The sequence below is a fragment of the Pyxicephalus adspersus genome, chromosome 7 (genome assembly GCF_032062135.1).
Source record: "Pyxicephalus adspersus chromosome 7, UCB_Pads_2.0, whole genome shotgun sequence".
NCBI classification, from domain to species: Eukaryota; Metazoa; Chordata; class Amphibia; order Anura; family Pyxicephalidae; genus Pyxicephalus; species Pyxicephalus adspersus.
This window is the reverse complement of record NC_092864.1, coordinates 66,396,738-66,415,705: the sequence shown is the minus strand read 5'-3', so window position 1 is coordinate 66,415,705 and position 18,968 is coordinate 66,396,738. Positions and strand designations below refer to the sequence as shown.

The 18,968-nt window shown below is 35.2% G+C and overlaps 1 protein-coding gene across 4 annotated transcripts in view; it reads right to left on the bottom strand.

Annotated features, from left to right (window-relative positions):
- Positions 1 to 18,968, bottom strand: part of ANKRD44 (ankyrin repeat domain 44) — a 69,255-nt gene that overhangs the window by 15,454 nt on the left and 34,833 nt on the right. For 3 of the 4 annotated variants that reach the window (XM_072418836.1, XM_072418839.1, XM_072418838.1), the window contains exons 9-23: positions 17,232 to 17,310; positions 13,570 to 13,693; positions 13,395 to 13,477; positions 12,658 to 12,721; positions 10,717 to 10,785; positions 9,853 to 9,993; positions 8,886 to 8,969; positions 6,902 to 7,013; positions 5,989 to 6,060; positions 3,812 to 4,013; positions 3,228 to 3,312; positions 2,604 to 2,721; positions 1,361 to 1,577; positions 1,156 to 1,243; positions 652 to 735 (exon numbers count right to left, since the gene is read on the bottom strand). In XM_072418836.1, the coding sequence (XP_072274937.1) occupies positions 652 to 735; positions 1,156 to 1,243; positions 1,361 to 1,577; positions 2,604 to 2,721; positions 3,228 to 3,312; positions 3,812 to 4,013; positions 5,989 to 6,060; positions 6,902 to 7,013; positions 8,886 to 8,969; positions 9,853 to 9,993; positions 10,717 to 10,785; positions 12,658 to 12,721; positions 13,395 to 13,477; positions 13,570 to 13,693; positions 17,232 to 17,310 (1,622 nt within the window). The remainder of the gene's footprint in view (positions 1 to 651; positions 736 to 1,155; positions 1,244 to 1,360; positions 1,578 to 2,603; positions 2,722 to 3,227; positions 3,313 to 3,811; positions 4,014 to 5,988; positions 6,061 to 6,901; positions 7,014 to 8,885; positions 8,970 to 9,852; positions 9,994 to 10,716; positions 10,786 to 12,657; positions 12,722 to 13,394; positions 13,478 to 13,569; positions 13,694 to 17,231; positions 17,311 to 18,968) is intronic. The other variant, XM_072418837.1, reaches the window with a different exon arrangement.

The window sequence follows — 18,968 nt, the reverse complement described above, 5'->3', positions numbered from 1 at the left end:
AAAAATGCCATGAATATTATCAATAAATAAATAATAAAATACAGACATTTCCATAATTTATTCAGAAGTGGTTTTATCATTTCAATCATCATTTGTAGATCTTTACCAATCATCTTGTGGTGTATTTACATTATAAACTCCTGACTACTTCTATACTCCTTGCTTCCTTAAAGATGGTGCAGATGAAATGTTTGCTCTAAGTCTATAACCTGTATGCAGAAAAGTTTATGTAATGAAAAAGTTTAGTTTTTAAAAATGTTTTTTACCAAGGTGGCCACAGGTGTCCTAGGCCTATCAACATCCCTGGGACTAATAATGGTAAAACACATTTTATGATTCTAATGTAATGATTACATAGGGGAAGGAAGGATGTCCTGAGAAGTAGTTAGCTTATTATTATTATTATTATTATTAATAAACAGGATTTATATAGCGCCAACATATTACGCAGCGATGTACATTAAATAGGGCTTAGAAACTACCCTCGCAGGTGGGGGTTATCAGGCCAGATTTAAACAAAGTTTTCACTATAAAAGTAAATAAAAACCATTGTGTCATATTTTCATTAAAAAAACTATTTTATAAATATAGTTCTTTAATAAAAATTTTAAACAAACACATGCAAAACATTTTTATGGCACTTTAACTTACCTGTCCTTCTTGTCTTTACAGTTAACAAGGCCTCCACCAATAGACACAATAAGCATAGCTGCACAATTCTCATGATTATTTATTCTGGAATAAAAGAAATAGGTTTAAAATGTAAGCCTGCATAATGTATTCACTGTATTACCTAGTGTTATCTGCTTTCTGGAGATGTTTGCACCCCTCACCCTTTTCTCTATTCAACTGTGGTTTCAATGTGTAAATTAAATTATGCCTTTGTAGGATATTACTTGTAGGATCTAAATTTAGTCTAGTTGGTTGTTTTTTAGAAGCATTTCCGAAAGTCCTCCAAATACAAATGCTAATGGAGACCTATGGAAGTTGTCCTTACTGTGGTCATCTATCTATGGTAAGGTCATCTACAATACCTCACTACTTGATTTTCCTGGTTATTTACACAAATGTCCCTTCTCCCTGGTTGCTCATGCTGGTAATTTTTATTCCTATTTTATTTTTAAAAAACGGCATAAATATTGTTAAAAAACTTACACTGCACAGTGTAGAGGTGAAAAAAGATTTCCACTGATATTACGGAAAGACTTCTGTTCCAAAAGTACCTCTAAACAATTTTCATTGCCTGCAAAAGAGCAGTGTTATTAGGCATGCCTTTGTTATATGTCATACACAAACATATTGGTGTTACAAAAACAGATAATTGTGTTTATTAAGCTTCACGTTTACACATTGAACATACCCTTATAAGAAGACCAATGCAACAGCGTATACCCAGACTTGTCTCTGAAGCTGTAGTCTTCTTCTGAAAGTGCAATGTGAAGCAATTCACTAAGCAGTGTTGAATGCCCCTGAGAAGCTGCGTAATGCAGTGGAGTCCGTCCCTTCAAATCTGTACATAAAACAGATGCTTCCTGATCCAGTAGCATCTGAATGCATTCTTCATGGCCCGTCATTATCTAAAATTTAATGTAACAAAATCATGTTTTGTACACTACAAAACCATTACAGGAACCTGTATACAAGCATGATATTTAAACAATAGGTGCACTTTTTCACTATATACACCTATATTGCCACTTACACTAACCTAACTCACCCTTCTCCTCCACAACTTCATACCTACTGCATTACTTGTCTGCATTCCCGCTACTATTCTTGCTTTGCTACCTGCTGTAGCAGGGAAATGTGTAAAAAGAAAAGTAGTCTGAGCTTGGTAAGCAGGGAACAATGGGGGAGGATAGGATATAAGTGTGTGGGGGGGAAATAAGTGCACTTATCTTTTATTATTGTTTACTGTGCCATTATGGAGTTTGTGTTTATTTTTATTTAACTGTTTTGTACAATTAAAAGGAGTGCTGTATCAAAAAAATGATTTTGCATTATTCACTGACTCCTACCCCACCAGTGATGCCCCTATTCCTAGCAAAACTATTCAAAATGGAATGGATTAAGACTTTCTTACATAAAGACAGGAAAACAGAATTTTTCTTGGAAACATGGGAAAGTTTTATCAACACACTCAACATCCAAATAAAGACTTGGTTATATAATTGTTTCGGCTTTACATCTTGGTATTCAGAAAGCTAGAAGGTGATCCCCTTAAAGAACTAATATAGCTGTTTCTATTGTTTTCTTTTTCTTTTTACAAACCTCAGTGGATATCTATTTGTTTAGCTTACCAGGCATAGAACAAGCAAAGAGCATAGTTAACATAAACACAATGTTTAAAAAGTGTTAATGAATTTCAGTGTTTCTATTCTAAATTCCCTGTACAGCTCTAATTGGTTGTATTTTATTTTCCTTTTTATTTCTTTTTTTCCGACTAATCTGTAATATGTATTTGTAGTGTTTTATGGATCATATAAAAATTTGCATTTCTCTACAGATATTCAATATTTGTTGTTGTTTGTGGTTGATTGTATATATATATATATATATATATATATATATATATATTTTGTTCACAAAAGCAATAAACGTACCCCTCTGTGCAACGCTGTACATCCATATATATCGGTTGCATCTACTGACGCTTCTTTTTCAAGTAACAAGGTGACAGCATCAATGTGCCCATACTCCACTGCCAGCATCAAAGGTGTTCTATTATTGAAAGGTAAAAAATCATGGAAGACAGATAAAAAAATCTTTCAAACAGCTAACTAGTTGGTCAGGATAGCTACAAGGTGATAATTTGTAATATTGTAGCATGTAATATTGTAGCATGTTTTTACTATGGACAGCTGAAATGTTTCAGCATTTTTGTTTGTATAAAGAAGGGATTAGTGCAGAATTGGCAGCCACAAGTCTGTTTTCCATTATTAACTATCATAGTCATGGGAAAAAGACTTTGCCACTATTGCTACTTAAAAAGTTTTGCTATCAGAAATTTTCCAATGCGCTTTTCAAAGCTACCTGGCAGTGAAAATGACAGCAGCACACATAACCTACACAGATAAACGGCGACATATGGTGTATCATTGTTGTAATGTTGTACATAATTATTATTATTAGCCTTAAAGTGGCCATAACTGGGAATTTCATGAGGTTCAACATAGGGTTAGATAATAATATAGTGCTAAACCAGATGTGCAAAATATAATACTTACTGTTCCTTTTCATCCATTACATTTACGTCAGCGTCTTCAGTCATTTCAAGTAATAAACGTAGACATGATGTATGCCCATTTATAACTTAGGGAAAAAAAGTGAACAATATTATTTTAAATGTTATTTATATATACATATTGTACTTTTAAAATGTTTAATAATCATGCAGTGATTAGCTATTGTTTTCCAGTGTATATACGATTTGACCAAAATAAGGCAAAAATTCTTACATATATGTCATCTTTTTCTGGCTTTCATAGCAGATTTAGGCGAAAATAGAAAGATATATCTTTATTAGATAATTGCGTGTATCCGTGAAGACCACGGATACACTTTCCTTAACAAGAACTGCAGATCAATGTACAACCTGTACACAATGTACAACCTAAAAGAACATTCACACCCCCACTGATGCTCTTCAGTTTTAAAATCTGAGAAATTAGTTCTTACTTGACTTCCTTAAAAAGTAAAAAGAAAGACAAACAAAAGCTGAGTTCCTCTTTTGCCATACCTTGTAAAAAAATTGTGACCATTAAAATGCTTATCTGACTCCATGCAATAATGAAGAATGAAGAGAACTTACCAGCAGCATGAAGTGGAGTTCTCTGAGTAACAGAGTCATGGACCATAATGGAAGCTCCTTGATTAATAAGAACTTCAACACATTCTGTGTGCCCTTTAAAAGAGGCAAGATCCAGTGGTGTTCTTCCTTTTTCATCTTTAATATCAACATCATCATAGGTGTTGAGCAGTATTTCCAGAGCTTGATGATGTCCATTGTATGCCTATATTGTGAAGGTAAAAATACTAATTCAATGAATTTTTATTTTTTGGGGGGACAGGAGCAGTGCAAATTAAGGTAGAAATTCTCTTCTTCTGTTATGCCAATTTGAAAACAGTTGAACTACTACTGCAATGTATCACATAAACAAAATTCAGAAAAAAATGTTGCAATTTATGCTTTTTGTGAGTTTAGTGGTATTATAATTTGCCACAACTAAAAAAACACATGCATTGTGGTGCAGAGATAAAATATTCCACACTCCATGAAATATTTCCATGCCCTTCGTCACTGTTAGAGATTTCTGATCATTTTGTACAAATGTTATCAAATGTTATCAAAAGCTGTTGTATTTTCCATGTGTGCACTGCAGTAAACAGCACCTCACATTCATGATTTATCAAATTATATGAGCAGGCCTGTGGCAACTTGAATTGTGTATTATACATTGCAGATTTAAAATGAGTATAAAATATTCAGGAAAGTAATTACAATGAAGTCATTAGCAGTAATTAAAAGTAAGAACTGTAATATGATTAATGTAGCGCTGTGTAATATGTTGGCGCTATATAAATCCTGTTTATTAATAATAATAATAATAATGATGATTAAATATGTAAATAACACCTTACAACAGTGAGATGCATCTAGAACAAAATTAATGATGCCAGGAATATGCACCATATTCACCCATGAACTCCATTAGGAATGCTAGTATATTCTGGAAAACTGTTATGCAAGCCATCCAGTACAGTATTTTAGACTGATTACCCATCAGTCGCCAACCGGTGGTCTGCGGCTCTGGCCGGTGCACCCCCGAGTGGGGTCAGAAGAAGGACCTCGCCGGGGGGACGCACCGGCCAGAGCCGTGGACCGCGTTCCCTGTGCAAGTGGGCAGGCTGTGTTTCATGACACAACCCGCCCACTCCCCTATGGCAGGCTCAGATCTGCGATTGCAGTGGGCAGAGTTATGGCGTTATGACGTTATGACGTCACTATGGGCAGTTCCTCTCCTTTGATTGACAACCAGCTTACCGCGGTTGTCAATCAGAAGAGCCAGTAATTTTAGTGGTCCGTGGGACCAAAAAGGTTGGCAGCCACTGGATTAGACAACCTATTAGAACTTTTAGAGAACAGTTTCTTTTTAGCTTTTTAGGCACATACAGGTAGTCCCCAAATAAAGGACATCCGACATACAGATGACTCCTAGATACAAACAGGCTTCCCTGCTCGAAGGACAGGGGCTTGATGGAGTGGGGGGGCGATTCACATGACTTGCAGAAGTCTTTTGCTGTTCTGCAACCTCTTGTAACTCTTTAATTAACAAGACAAACTCTGCAGTTGTTTTTTTTTTTGCATATCAAAGCACAGCTGGCAACAGAACTTAACCTCTCCAGCGGTAATCCCGAGTGTGACTCTGGTGAGTGCGGCCGTTGCGTCGGGGGCGCGGCTGGAATTTCAAATTATTTTGTATTGCATTCAATACAAAATAACTGTATTGAATGTAATACAGCGGGTTTATATGTCTAAAAGCAGTACATTATCTTTCATGAAAATGTATTTTACAGTATGATATAATAGTATGAGTATAATATTTATTTATTTTTATTTCATTTATTTCATTTGATATTTTGACATGATTTTGTGTTTCAAACTTTATTATACTCATACTATTTTAATTATAATGAAAAATACATTTTCATGAAAAACAATGTACCGCTTTAGGCATATAATTCCAGGACAGAAATGAACCGCCCAGGAGGTTAATAAATGTCTAGGCTCCATAAAGTTTTTTTTTGCTTTGTTTGTGATTAACTCTTCCTCTTAACTGTTCCAATTGCATTTATTAAAATAATATACCTGTTCTGACTTACATACAAATTCAACTTAAGAACAAACCTACAGTCCCTATCTCGTTGTAACCCGGGGACTACCTGTAACCTGATATTATCAGTGTATTAGACATTAAGAAGACCTACCGCCAAGTGTAAAGGGCTTTTCGTAGTTGGGGGGATTTCAAAATCAGTGATATCCTCTGTTCTTTTCAGCAGCTAAGGAAAGAAATTATCACATTATGTTTGTCAAACTTTGCACACAAGTATGGACAAATATGTAAATGCCTGGAAGTCTGCTTATTGTAGTTTCCCTATAGGATAATTTATAGTAGACAAAATTAAATAATTGAAGTAAATCTGTGGGAAAGCCAAGTTGCATAAAATAAACATTGTTGTGGACAACCAACTGAAAGCTCACTACATACAAGATTTAAATACACCTCTTCTGCATTATCTGAAGCTCTCCAAAACACTTATGCAATTGCTGACCTAATCAAAGTCTGTGTTTGTATAGTCATTTGCATGCTTTCAAGTGGCAAAACCCAACCATAAGGTATTCAAGCAACAGAACTGCATTGTAGGGGTTTGGGGATTTGCTCGAAACAGCAAATAAGGATATATCCAAAGCATGAAATGGAGCAAAGTGTACTGCATATGAAAAAAATAATAATTTTATGCAATATTTCAAATTTGTTTAACTAAAAATCTTTACAAATATATGTGTTTAGCCCGATCCTGAACCATGAACCATGAACTGAACAGTAAATGTGATTATTAGGATGGGGAGGTCTGGATACTAAACAGGCAGAAGGATTTATAGCGTAAAGGTGTAAATTCCAAGTGGTTCACAAATATTCTGGCCAACTTGACAAGTAGAAATATGGGGACATATAGACATGACAGTGATGTCAGCTTAAAAAAACATATTTTTACCATGTAATATCTGACCACTGTTTTGTTTTAGAATACATGATCAAACTGAGTTTTAACACTATCACAATATATTTTGTATGTCTGTATATCTTTATGCTGTAAGAGTATTACCGTGTATACCTACATATTCCAAGCCTTCTCTGTGACCATAGGCAGCAGCATAATGAATGGCACTGTACCCCGCTTTGTCACAAATCAATGGGTCGGCTTTGTTTTCAAGCAGATACTGCAAGCACCTGTTTAAAAAATGTAATTTTTTTTACAATGGACAACACAGTACTATTCAAAAAAAACTAAGCAATTGATCTAAACATCGAATAATTTATTCCTGTTTATTCACATCTAGTTAGAAGCTCTAGGTGAACAGTGAAAGTATTTCAATTATTGCAGTTTTGTCGTCTGTACTCTACTTACAGAATAAAATGCTGACATACCATATTGCATCTAGTGAGCCTGGAAGAACAGCCAGAGCCAGCTGATTGGCATTTGCGACAAGTTATCTCTGCATTTTAAACAGGTAACTTCTTTGTCACTTACAAGAGGACAATATGGTCAGTAACAAATGCCTGAATTATGTCCCCAACCAGGGACAAGTAATGCACACACTTTCATTTGGTGAACACCTAAGTTTGGAGGTCCAAAAGGTCCGGGTTAACTATTCTGGCCATAGCCAAGATTGTTTGCTACTTTTTTTGTAGTTCTAACTATACTAACACTACAAATAGCTTCCTACTGGGCCTCCAAAGACAGCACTGCCACCTGTTAGTGGTACTAGGACAGAAAGTTTTTATCCAGAATATTCAGAGGCTACGCTCAGATAGGGGTCCAGGGTGTGTGCTGCAATCGTTAGCATGATCCACCAAAAGCTAGTTAAAGTTGCCAAACATAGAGGCAAAAATCTTTATTTTCATTATCTTTATCCCATTTACAACATGAGAACAGGTTGTGAGAAAGAAGTCATAGGCAGCTAATGATAGTGAGCAGAGAACCCACTAAAGTTACTGTTTGCTCCATGCACACTGTCAAATGTGGTTCTTAAAATACCATCTGCAGTCCTTCCCTTGGCGATGTACAGGGAAATGACTCTCAGAATCTACCATGGGGTGTAAATCTCCCAACAGTGTGCATATTTGATGGGCTATGCCCCTACCTCTAACTATCTTAAGAGTGCACAGGATCGGGCAGACTTATACTATGCTTCTTGGAACTGCCATAAAATAAAACAGTTCTGGTAAGAGGTGGCTCATTACATTACTTCATATTTGATTAACTATGTTCCACTGACCCCGGTATGGGCTATTTTAGGTACCTATCATTTACAAGGTGCAAAGATTACTAGGGGCAGCAGTTTATTGGCTATGCTCTCCATAGTGGCCAAAAAAACAATACTACACAAATAGCTAGACCCCAATCCACCGACACTTGGGCTTCTTCAGGAAAAATTGGGATATGTTTTCAGAATGGTCTGGATTGAGGCATCTCTGGATAAGAAAACTAAGGTGGGTAAATTTTTTGAAATATGAGAATCCTATATAGAGACCCAGTCTCCTTCAATAAAACGTCAGATTATGTGTACTTTTGAACATACCTCCTGGTATGCTTTGCGCATGTTAGAAAATGACCCCTCTGTGGTCATAGATGATATGTGAATAGAAACTTTCTGATATTGTCAACAAGATTGTGTAACCATTTTTTCCTCCATATTATATAAGTATACTTTCATATGCCTGTCTTTTCTTTTTGTTTCTATTTAGTTTTTCTTGTTTTTTTTTTGTTTTTTTTTTTTTTCCATGTATATTTTTCTACACAGTTGTATATTTTATGTCATTCTATTTGTTATAACCCTGATTGTTGTTCTGTTTTTATTATTATTTATTTAAAAATACATCAATAAAAAGTTTATATAAAAAAAATATAATCTGGGCTCAGTTTTGAACACACAATACATACAATATGTGTAGAAGTGATATTTGTTTGAGTGAATACTGTGGTTATGAGGTATAAGGCGATATCTCCATTGTTGGAGTGGTCTAACATCTCTGTAACACCATATCTTTAAAACTCTACTAACTGTATGGTCATGGGGGTCATGAAGGATTGCAACTTACTTAGCTGCTTCTTTTTCTTTTTTATAGGAAATTATATCAGCTTCTTCTGAATGTTCATGTTCTCCTCCCATAATTGATCTTCTCCTTGAAAATAATAAAAGCTTTATATCATATCCTTGACCATCCATGTATTTATTAAGAAACTCAAAATTTTACTAGGAGTTTATAGTTATTTTGTGCACAAGCGAAATAAAATGAACATATTTACTTGTGTGCTCTATGTAAGTCAGGGGTGTCAAAATATGGCCCGGGGGCTAAATCTGGCCCCCAACATCCTTTTTTTTTTTGGCCCCCAAAGTAATCCTAAATATGAACTGCAGCTGGCCCACCGCTGCATTAAAGTAGCGCCGCTACTACAATTCCCGGCGTCAAAAATGATACAAACACAGTTAGATAGTCCCAATCCCAAAAAGGGTAAAATTTGAAATTTACAAAAAATTGGCAACAAAACACAACTTCTCTAGAAATAAAGGGATCTACAGGAATAGTATTAAAATTAAAATTACAACATCATTTTATTAACATCATGAGCACAAATCAACCATTTACAACAATCATCAAAAAAAATATATATAGAGAGATGATTTTCACATTATCAAAAGCTTGGTTTATACTGCTTATTGCTTCTACTCAATGCATTTTGCAGTTAATGCTGCTTTTTCAAGAGTGTGCCAAAAGTACATTAAGTTTCCATTGAAACACACACATAAATATATACATATATATATATATATATATATATATATATATACATATATATACATATACATATATATATATACACACACACACACATACATATATATATATATATATATATATATTATTGTTATGTTACCAATTTTTTGTAAATCTTAAAAAAGAGGCATACAACATTTGTTCATTATACTAAATGATTTATATAACACACATGATTTTTGAATAAATACAACCCAATCTTGCATATAGCTGCATGTGTTTTACTTACTTGCGGTCAATATCCGAAGCTGCAGCATAGTGCAAAGATGTACGGCCCCAATCATCTGCTTCATTCACATTTGCACCCGTGTTTATCAAAACCTCAATACAGTGGAAGTGGCAGTTTACAGATGCATAATGCAAGGGTGTCCTACAAATCAATATCAAACACAAGATTGTTAAAAGCTGCTTCAGGCTTTCAATATGAATGTAAGGCCATTTTTTTGTTCTTTGTACAGTACAATTCTATTGTTTGCACAAGGGGCTATTTTAGAATTTATGTAGTAGGTATTTGATAACCACAAGTAATTGTTCCTAAACATGCTTTACCAAACATCTCCAGATACAATGGGCCATGATTATTAAAGCTCTCTAAGTCTGGAGACGATACACTTACACCGGTGAAGTTGGGTGATCGAGCAAATGCGTGAAAATGAACAATACATATATGCATTTACCACTAATTAAAATCAATAAATTAGATTCAGGTGAAACCCAATTTGTCATTGGTATCTAGAAATTTGTCATAGGAATCATTTAAAATCACAGTTTTTGTGATACATAATCCCTTTATGTCTACCTGCATTAAAGCTTTATACAAATGTTACATTAGCAAAGGGACAGGAAATAGTCCACGTGTGTATTAGTTATAAATATACAAATATATTTTCCATTAATTATTCTTAGTTTTCATACTAATGGTTATTAGGCTAAAAGTGAATTCATGATTTTGCAAACTTTACCAACCTGATCTGACATACTGTTAATTGTACATATTTAATGATCTTTGCATTGCATTAGAAATGTCCACAATTGTGTTTAGAATTGTATTATGAACAGATTTCAAACATTAGTTGCAGTGTTTTACACTTACCGACCACATTTGTCTTTTATGCTCTGATCTGCTCCTATTTGTTGTAAAACTTGTATGCATAAAACATTTCTGAAAAAATAACAAGAAATCAAAGTATGTTTTCCTGCATAATTGTAAATTAAACTATCAGCTAGCAAAGTGCAATCACTGAGTTCATCCCCTCTGCTCTGCATTGAAAATGAGGACATGGAGAGCACACCCACATTCGGGAGGGTGTAGAGAAGTGCACCACCTGCCAGAGGAGCGAGGGATCAGGTAAGTATGGTAAGTATGTTGCCATAGGCCTAAATGAGCAATTATTTACCTACACCTATTCAAGTTTAATGGTATTAACTTTATTTTGTTATTGTAAAAAAAACATATTTTATTCTTCTATTCAAAATACAAAAATCTAATTTTCTAAAACTGTAAAATAAATATTTATTTTCGTATTTTAGGAGTGGGAGCATTCAGTACGTTGTTTTATGACATTCAGTATTCTGTTTTAAATTACATTTCCTGCTAACCAGCACTGTTTATTACAACACTAATCATGTGATTATTACAGCTAGACACTTGCACTTAGCAATCAGGAAGTAGAAAATGACAATTAATACATTTGATGAAAGTTGCTAAAGTAATTGTTAAGAAGTTGCAATGATGTTGCTTAAATTAGTGATACTGGGAAGACTGTTTTTTTTTCCTCAACAAAAATGTAGTCTTTGTTAATACTTTACCTCAGGGGTGTCAAACTCTGGCCCTTGGGCCAAATTTGGCCCGCAACGTCCTTTTTTTTGGCCCCCAAAGGAATCCTTAATATGAATTGCAGCTGGCCCGCCGCTGCATTGAAATAGCACCACTACTGCTTATGCGCGGCTCTGCATTGGACTGTTTTATAGTTGCAGGGAATTGTAGTAACGGTGCTTTTTCAGTTTCAAGTTTGGCCCAAGACTTTGTCTAAGTTTTTAATATTTGCCCACTGTGCATTTGAGTTTGACACCCCTGCTTTACTGCACCAGCCAAAGTAATAGAGGGAGTGAAATACGTACATTTATTTAAGATGATTTTGCTCCTAGTTTACTCCAATGCAATGTCTGTAACTGACAGATACTAACATTTATTTCTTCTGATATTCTCACATATAAATAGTGGTTAGCCAAGCTATTACCTCTTTCTCTCCAGGAAACAAACATGACATGACTCTAAAGATTGGAGGGCACTATTCTACTCTTCAGGCTCCAGATTGGCCATTGCAAACTGTCAATCGGAGGCTGACAAAACAATTACCCAGTTCTTTTTTAAATGACACGGAAGGGATAATGAGGTTACTGCTTAGTTATAAAATGTCTATGTGCATTTTTATATTATTATTGTTTATTACATTTATATTACTATTCATATTTCTATTACTATTCATATACATATTACATCATATACATATTACTATTTATAGATAATGGGCCTGATTTAATAAAGATCTCCAAGGCTGGAGAGTATACACTTTGATCAGTGAAGCTGGGTGATCCAGCAAATCTGGAATGGATTTAAAGTAATTTGCTATTTGCTAGCAAATGTTTCAATCCTGGACCAGATCAATTCTTGGTTTTCTGGATCACCCAGCTTCTCTGATGAAAGTGTATCCTCTCCAGTCTTGGAAAGCTTTAATAAATCAGGCCCATTGCTAGGAAGTGCCTGGTCATCCTTTGAATTCTGGAGTCCGGGAACAGGTCTATAATCTCTAACAGTAAACCTTGCTCTGCTATTATCCTTTATATTTTATTACAGGGAAAAGGATTCTAAATGCATTTAAAGAGTAACTTAGATGTATACAAATTAATTCCTTTTCATTATTTTTTAAACCCTACCCTACTGTATATACTGTATCTATACAGGAATGGTTTTATTTGTACATTATTTGTTTAGGGTAAATTTACCTATGTATAATAATAACAAGTAACTTACCCTCCTGCTGCTGCAGCATGTAGGCATGTTCTTCCAAAAGAATCCGGTGTATTTATTTCAAAATCTAGGAACACATATAAAAAATAATAAATGCATCAGCAGCACTCATAAATGCTTTGGTAGCATAAAAATAACATTAGCATATTATGAAATACTATTGTTTTGGTTTATGTCTATGAATTGGACATGCAATGAGCTACCATAAGCCTAAAGTGAAAATGTTTGTTTAATATTGTATATTGGCATTAATTACACAATTTGGTGGTGCTAGGACAATTGCATTGGTCACAATACTCTCTGCCCTGACCCCAACACTTGCCCCACCTAAGAAAATCAGAAGAAATTGTCTCGTCTCACTAAGCTTACCCAAAATTCATTCTAGTTTATAGGAGCAAGGCATGCATGAAGTAGTGAATAAGAAATAGGTTTATGGGGAGAATGGGCTCTGTGGTTTAGGATTTCCATTGATGAGGAGGATTAGATCTAAGATTTGCTAGCCCGATTTTTCAACAATCTTAACATATTTCAGAGGTTTCTAGAACTTATGTTGCACAGTGTATAATAAAGTAGGGAAGCCACATGTTTTTACTTGGGAATACCATTTGACTTTTCACCCATATCTCACTTTCCTGTGGATGAGCCCTATTTAAAACATACATTCTACCATTGAAAAGAAAAAGGTAATCCACAGATTATTATAAAGTTTAAATTTATAGTAATTGAAATATGTATTTTACCTGATGACAGGAGATATCTACAGCACTCTAAATGACCATATAAAACTGCTAAATGCAGAGGAAACATATTGTGGACACCACATCTGAAAAAAAGGTAATTTGATGTTTATTGTTCTTTCTTTACAGTTACAATTTGTTTCTCCAATTTTAAGAAATGCACAAAAAAAATACTTACATTGCTGTATTGGCTTCCTTACACAAAAAGAAGTCAATTAAACACTCACGGCCATATCTTGCAGCCACATGTAATGGAGTATTCCCATATTTGTCTTGCAAATCAATATTTGCCCCTAATGCACCTAAAAGTAATAAAAACAAGCTTGAAAAAAATTGTAAATACTGAAATAGAAACATAATAAAATGTAGTACTGTAACAAACTATACACATTAAGACTGAGTAAAAAGTATACTTGTGCTATAGCAGAGGAGCATGACCAATCTATAATCACCATCTAGTAGATCACCAATTTAAAACTTAAAGCAGATATAGAAGTCATGAATTAATACAGCTCAGTATTTGTTAAGTCAATACTAAATAAAAATTGTAATGAAGTGTATCTAAATGTGACTCTCTATCAGTAAAACACAATATAATGTATAAAAGAAGAAAAAGAATGAGGTTCACGGCTTAGGGATTCTATGAAGTAATATATACGTGTATTTGTTACATGGTATCAAAGAAAAACATTTTCATAACGCAATCAGGTATTTTACCTTGGTCCTGTTAACTTCACAAGACCTAAGTATTATATACTAGACACCGTACTTCTATGTCATCAAACAAATAAATGTGTGAAAAACCGCAAAAGTCCAGAGCATATAGAGTTTGTGCATAAATCCAACGCGTTTCGCCACCATTAGGCTTCCTCAGGGATATATTTTGTACATACTTTACGGTGTACCCATGGGAGATCATAAAAGACAAAAACATGCGTAATGATAAACGTGGCAAGGTGAAGGTTGAAAACCTTGTTCAAGTTAGTGCTCCTTAAGCCTTAAAGAGGATTTCGGTATATTTCTATATTGATGTATATAAATGATTCGTAAAAGCTTTGGTACTCAACGAGGATTGGTGTTTCATTCATCCATTAAGATTGTAAGGATGAATAGAAACAGGTCTTGTAAGCTGAAGTGAATAGGGTCACAAAGGAGTATTGAAGGGAGATGAGCACCTAGAGCACAGCCAAACGGGTAAACGGGTAAAATACAATACCTGATACAGCAAAGTCAGACTGAAAAAAGAATGGGCAGGAGCTGGAGTGGAACATATGTGCTGCATGCTGATGTGCTGACAAGAAACATGTTGGTTCAAGAAGAGAGAAAAGTGAGCAAAGGAATGATCTTATCAGTATACTGTTGTTCTTTTCCTGTCTGGTTAGCACATTGGAGTTAGAGAGATGGCACTGCTACGTTCCTCAAATGTAAGTAGTGTCATGCACTTGGCTCTGATGTTAGGTATTGTACACGGTAGAGTGGAAAAGTAGTGTTAATATGTGATGTACCTGCACCACATCCCTATATGGCTAGGTACATCGACTATATCACTCATTCATCATTATCATTTAGATGGGATCAGAAATAAAAGTAAGGGAATATTTGACCAGGCTGAATCAAAATAAGTACAATGTACAGTAAATGTAAATAGATCTTTTGAAGGTAAAAACAAACGTGAACTATGTTAAAGAACCTACAATCACAAAGGAAATGATTTAAGATCATCCTTAGCTAGACATTTTGCGTGATATCACAGCTATGATCCACCAAAAGGCAACTTTGTTGCTTGAACATACACAAGACATTGATAAGAAATAGGAATCTTGATAATAAATAACTGAATTCTGAATGTAAGTAGATTTACAATTCAAAACTGTTAAAGCACAAAATAGTTTTGTTCTCTCCTGTAAATATAGTTCACTAATGAATGGGTAATATCTGTATTCAAAATCAGTTGTGTGCACTACTGTGATATGCGTAAATATCAATAAATGTATGAATTCTTAGTCCTATCTAATCCCATACCATGATTCATATAGAGGTTCAATAGACAGGGAAAGAGCAACTGTGGGAATTTTATCATGCATGTTCTGTCCTCCACTATGAATTGCACTGGCAAAGGATCTATCAAGACATCAGGGATGGCATCACCACAACAGCAGGGGAGGCCGCCCTTCTTTTTTACATTACCATTGTAGCCAGAGTCTGGAAACTATTACAGGACCCTTAAAAAAGAAGGTGGATCACCTTCTGGTTCCTGTTTGGTGGTTTATCTCTAAATAAGTACAATAAAATTGTTTATTTTCTTCCCTTGTTACATGGAGAGCAGTTAGTACATTTTTACCAGGCAACTAAAGTTTTGTATGTGTGTGGGGTGTGTCTGTAGAGGTATGCATTTCCTGTTTTATATTTGGAATTGGTATCTAGATATTTATCACCTTTATGAAGGGACTCACAAATCTTTTGATGTACCTTTATTTACATTTGGTCATCAATGGAACAATTTTTGTTGTTATACTTAACATTACAACTACAAACTTTTTGCAAAAACAAATTTTTGCACAGGTAATGAACATTACTTAGATATCAAAGAGATATTTGAAAGCCCTCATAAAGCAACCCTATGATTTACGTCTTCCTTTTTGCTGGCATTAAGGTGCGTACACACTTCCAATTTTTATCGTTCCAATCGAACGATGAACGATCGATTGGGCAAAAAATTGTTCGTAAAAAAGTAACCAACGACGCCGACGAACGAGGAAAGTCGCTGGAAACGAACGACCAGACCGACGGATCGGATTGGACGACGATCGTTGACCATCGTTCGTGTGTACGGTCGTTCGTTGATCGTCCATGTTCAGAGCATGCGTGATGAACGAACGTCCGTCACTTTCCTGTCGTGCACATAGTTCCTCTATCGCTCAAACGATCGTATCTATTGTGTGTACAATATCTACGAACGATTGTGTCGTTAACTCTATGTGCAGGATCGGTGCTATACGATCGTTCGTATATATCGTGCATGAACGTTCGTCGTTCGTTTTCCAACGATAATAATTGGAAGTGTGTATGTAGCTTTAGACATGACCCTTTTTCAGTGCACAATTGAAGGTGTAAAATGTGTCTGTCAGAATTAGGTAAGGTTTAAACATTAAACATTTATGTTTTTTCCATAGCTGATCACATTTTTGGATCAGTCTGAAATAACTTATGGCCTAAAAAATGTTTTGGCACAAACTGTTATTTGATCTGTATTTTTACCTAAAAAGGTGCAAAAATATGACTCTAAGCATTAGAAATGACTCTACACTTGGACCCAGAATAGCTCTACACTTGGACCCAAAATATAGTTGATCAGTCACCCAGAAATGACTAAACCAGAGAAAGTAGGGCAACTAGCATTTATTAGTGCTTAGCATTATTTCTCATTCAAAGTCAACATAAACAGCATTTATGTAGACTAACTTTATAGTTCTAAAAATAAGAATGATGATGTACTTTTTAAAACTAGCATATTTGTGTGAATGTGTGTTTTACTGTGCATTGCATATTTATTAATGGGTAAAAACTTAAAAATGCTAAGAACCGTCCTATACCACAAAGCTAACAGATAATAACAACATTCATTAATATATTCATTCAATTAATTTTAAGCAAGTATGCTCAAAAATTGAGAAAGAACATTTCTTCAAAGAACTGAAAAAAGTGACTTCCTTTTGACCATCCAAAAAAATTCAAATCTGCCCTTAAAGTCTAAATCTGATTTGGAGCTGTAAACAATAAACTCTAGTACATAAAATAAACAAAGATTATGCTTTCAATAGAAAATGCTCTGGTTATTACCATTCAATATCAGTTTTTGTGATCTTGAATATCTCCCATACTCTGCTGCAAGATGTAAGGGACTTTTTCCATCATTACTCTAAAATAAAAATGTACATAAAGATAAGCATGTGTATAATTACGCAGAACAACAATTACAGAGTAATAGAATAAAAGCTCAGTGAAAAGTGCTAAAACTGAACATTAAGTAATAGTTTTTTGAAAAGCTAGCACAATGAAACCCTGTAAGACAGTGTTCCCCAACCTTTTGAGGCTCGCGGCGCACTACATGCACAGACTTCGCAGCGCGCATGTGCAGAAAGCCGTGTGTCACTCAAGGGGGAAGAAATTCCGTCCAGAATGATGTCATGATACCAGAACCCACTCACTCTCTGATCTTAGGTCTGAGCCTGCGATGGAAGAGGGAGCAGGCTGTGTCCAGCGACACAACCCACTCACCACCCCGATCTGTACGGGGGACATGGTCCGCGGCTCCAACCAGTGCACCACCCAGGTGGGTGCACCGCTGGAGCCGCGGCCCACCAGTCAACTAGGGGTTGGAGACCCCTGCTATAAGACACCTAAAAAGGACCTAGGGATAAATGTAGTTGGAGATTCCCACTGTACCATACAGTTTAGGAGGCTTTAAGATTGTGTATATTTGCATGATTGTGTACATCGGTCGTCCCTCCCTAGAGATTTGGGATATGTTAATATCCACCAAACAATAAGGATAGGGTGCTAAAAAACATCTTGGGATACTGGCTTCATGATGACCAAATACCACATATAGTGTGGGTGTTTGTAACTGACTATCACTAAATACAGAACAACTTTGTAAATTCTTTCTAATGTCCAGCCACAAAATTCCGGCAGCCATTTGTGGGTCAGGGGAAATTAATCAATTAAATGTATGTTTCATTTGCCACAAAGGACACAGTGAAAAGAATGACAGTCAAGTGTGAGCTCAAATTCTGGCGAAACGCGTCGGGATTGAGATTTGTGAGCTTTATGTACCTTTGACGATTTTCTATTTAGAAAGCAAGGCATATCCCTATCAAGGGACGCCTTCATAGTCCAACTGTGATTTTACCAAGTTTGCTTTTCTTACACTGATTTAATGAAATATGTGTCACTCACGTTATACTTTTTTGAAAAATACACCTTCATTTACTGCCAAGAATCCTTGTCTCTTTTCTACTTTTTTCATACTCTGACTAATTACAGGGTTGGCCAGTATATCTTTTTATCATAGGTGGGGTCTCCTCCTTTGTTTTTTGCAAATGTAAGCTGCTTAATACACTTTGCTCAGAAGAAGCAAATCTTTGGAACATTCTTTGAATTTAACACATACTGAATTTTTGGGCAAAAAGACAAGAATAACTAATAAAGATGGCATTATTGCTACATTTATAGTACATTACACATTTTGAATTTGATCAGTAGCCTAGGTTCTGATGGATTTCCAAGGGGCCCAACTACAGCCTTTATACTTCAACAGTAAATCAGAGCAATAAGACTATTGGCTTTAGCTGTGCACCTTCCCGTCACTTCACAGAGAGAATGGAGTCTTATGAGACCACAATCCTTATCAGGGACTGGACAGGGGCGAAAGCTGCTAGAACCTAATTCTACCCTAACTCACCTCTAGTTCTACAGCCCCTACTATCACAAATAACAGGTATGGATTGTACTAACTTTACTGAGTATTTTTAATCTTCTGAGTTTCAAAACATTAAAATTAAAAGTAAAATTCTT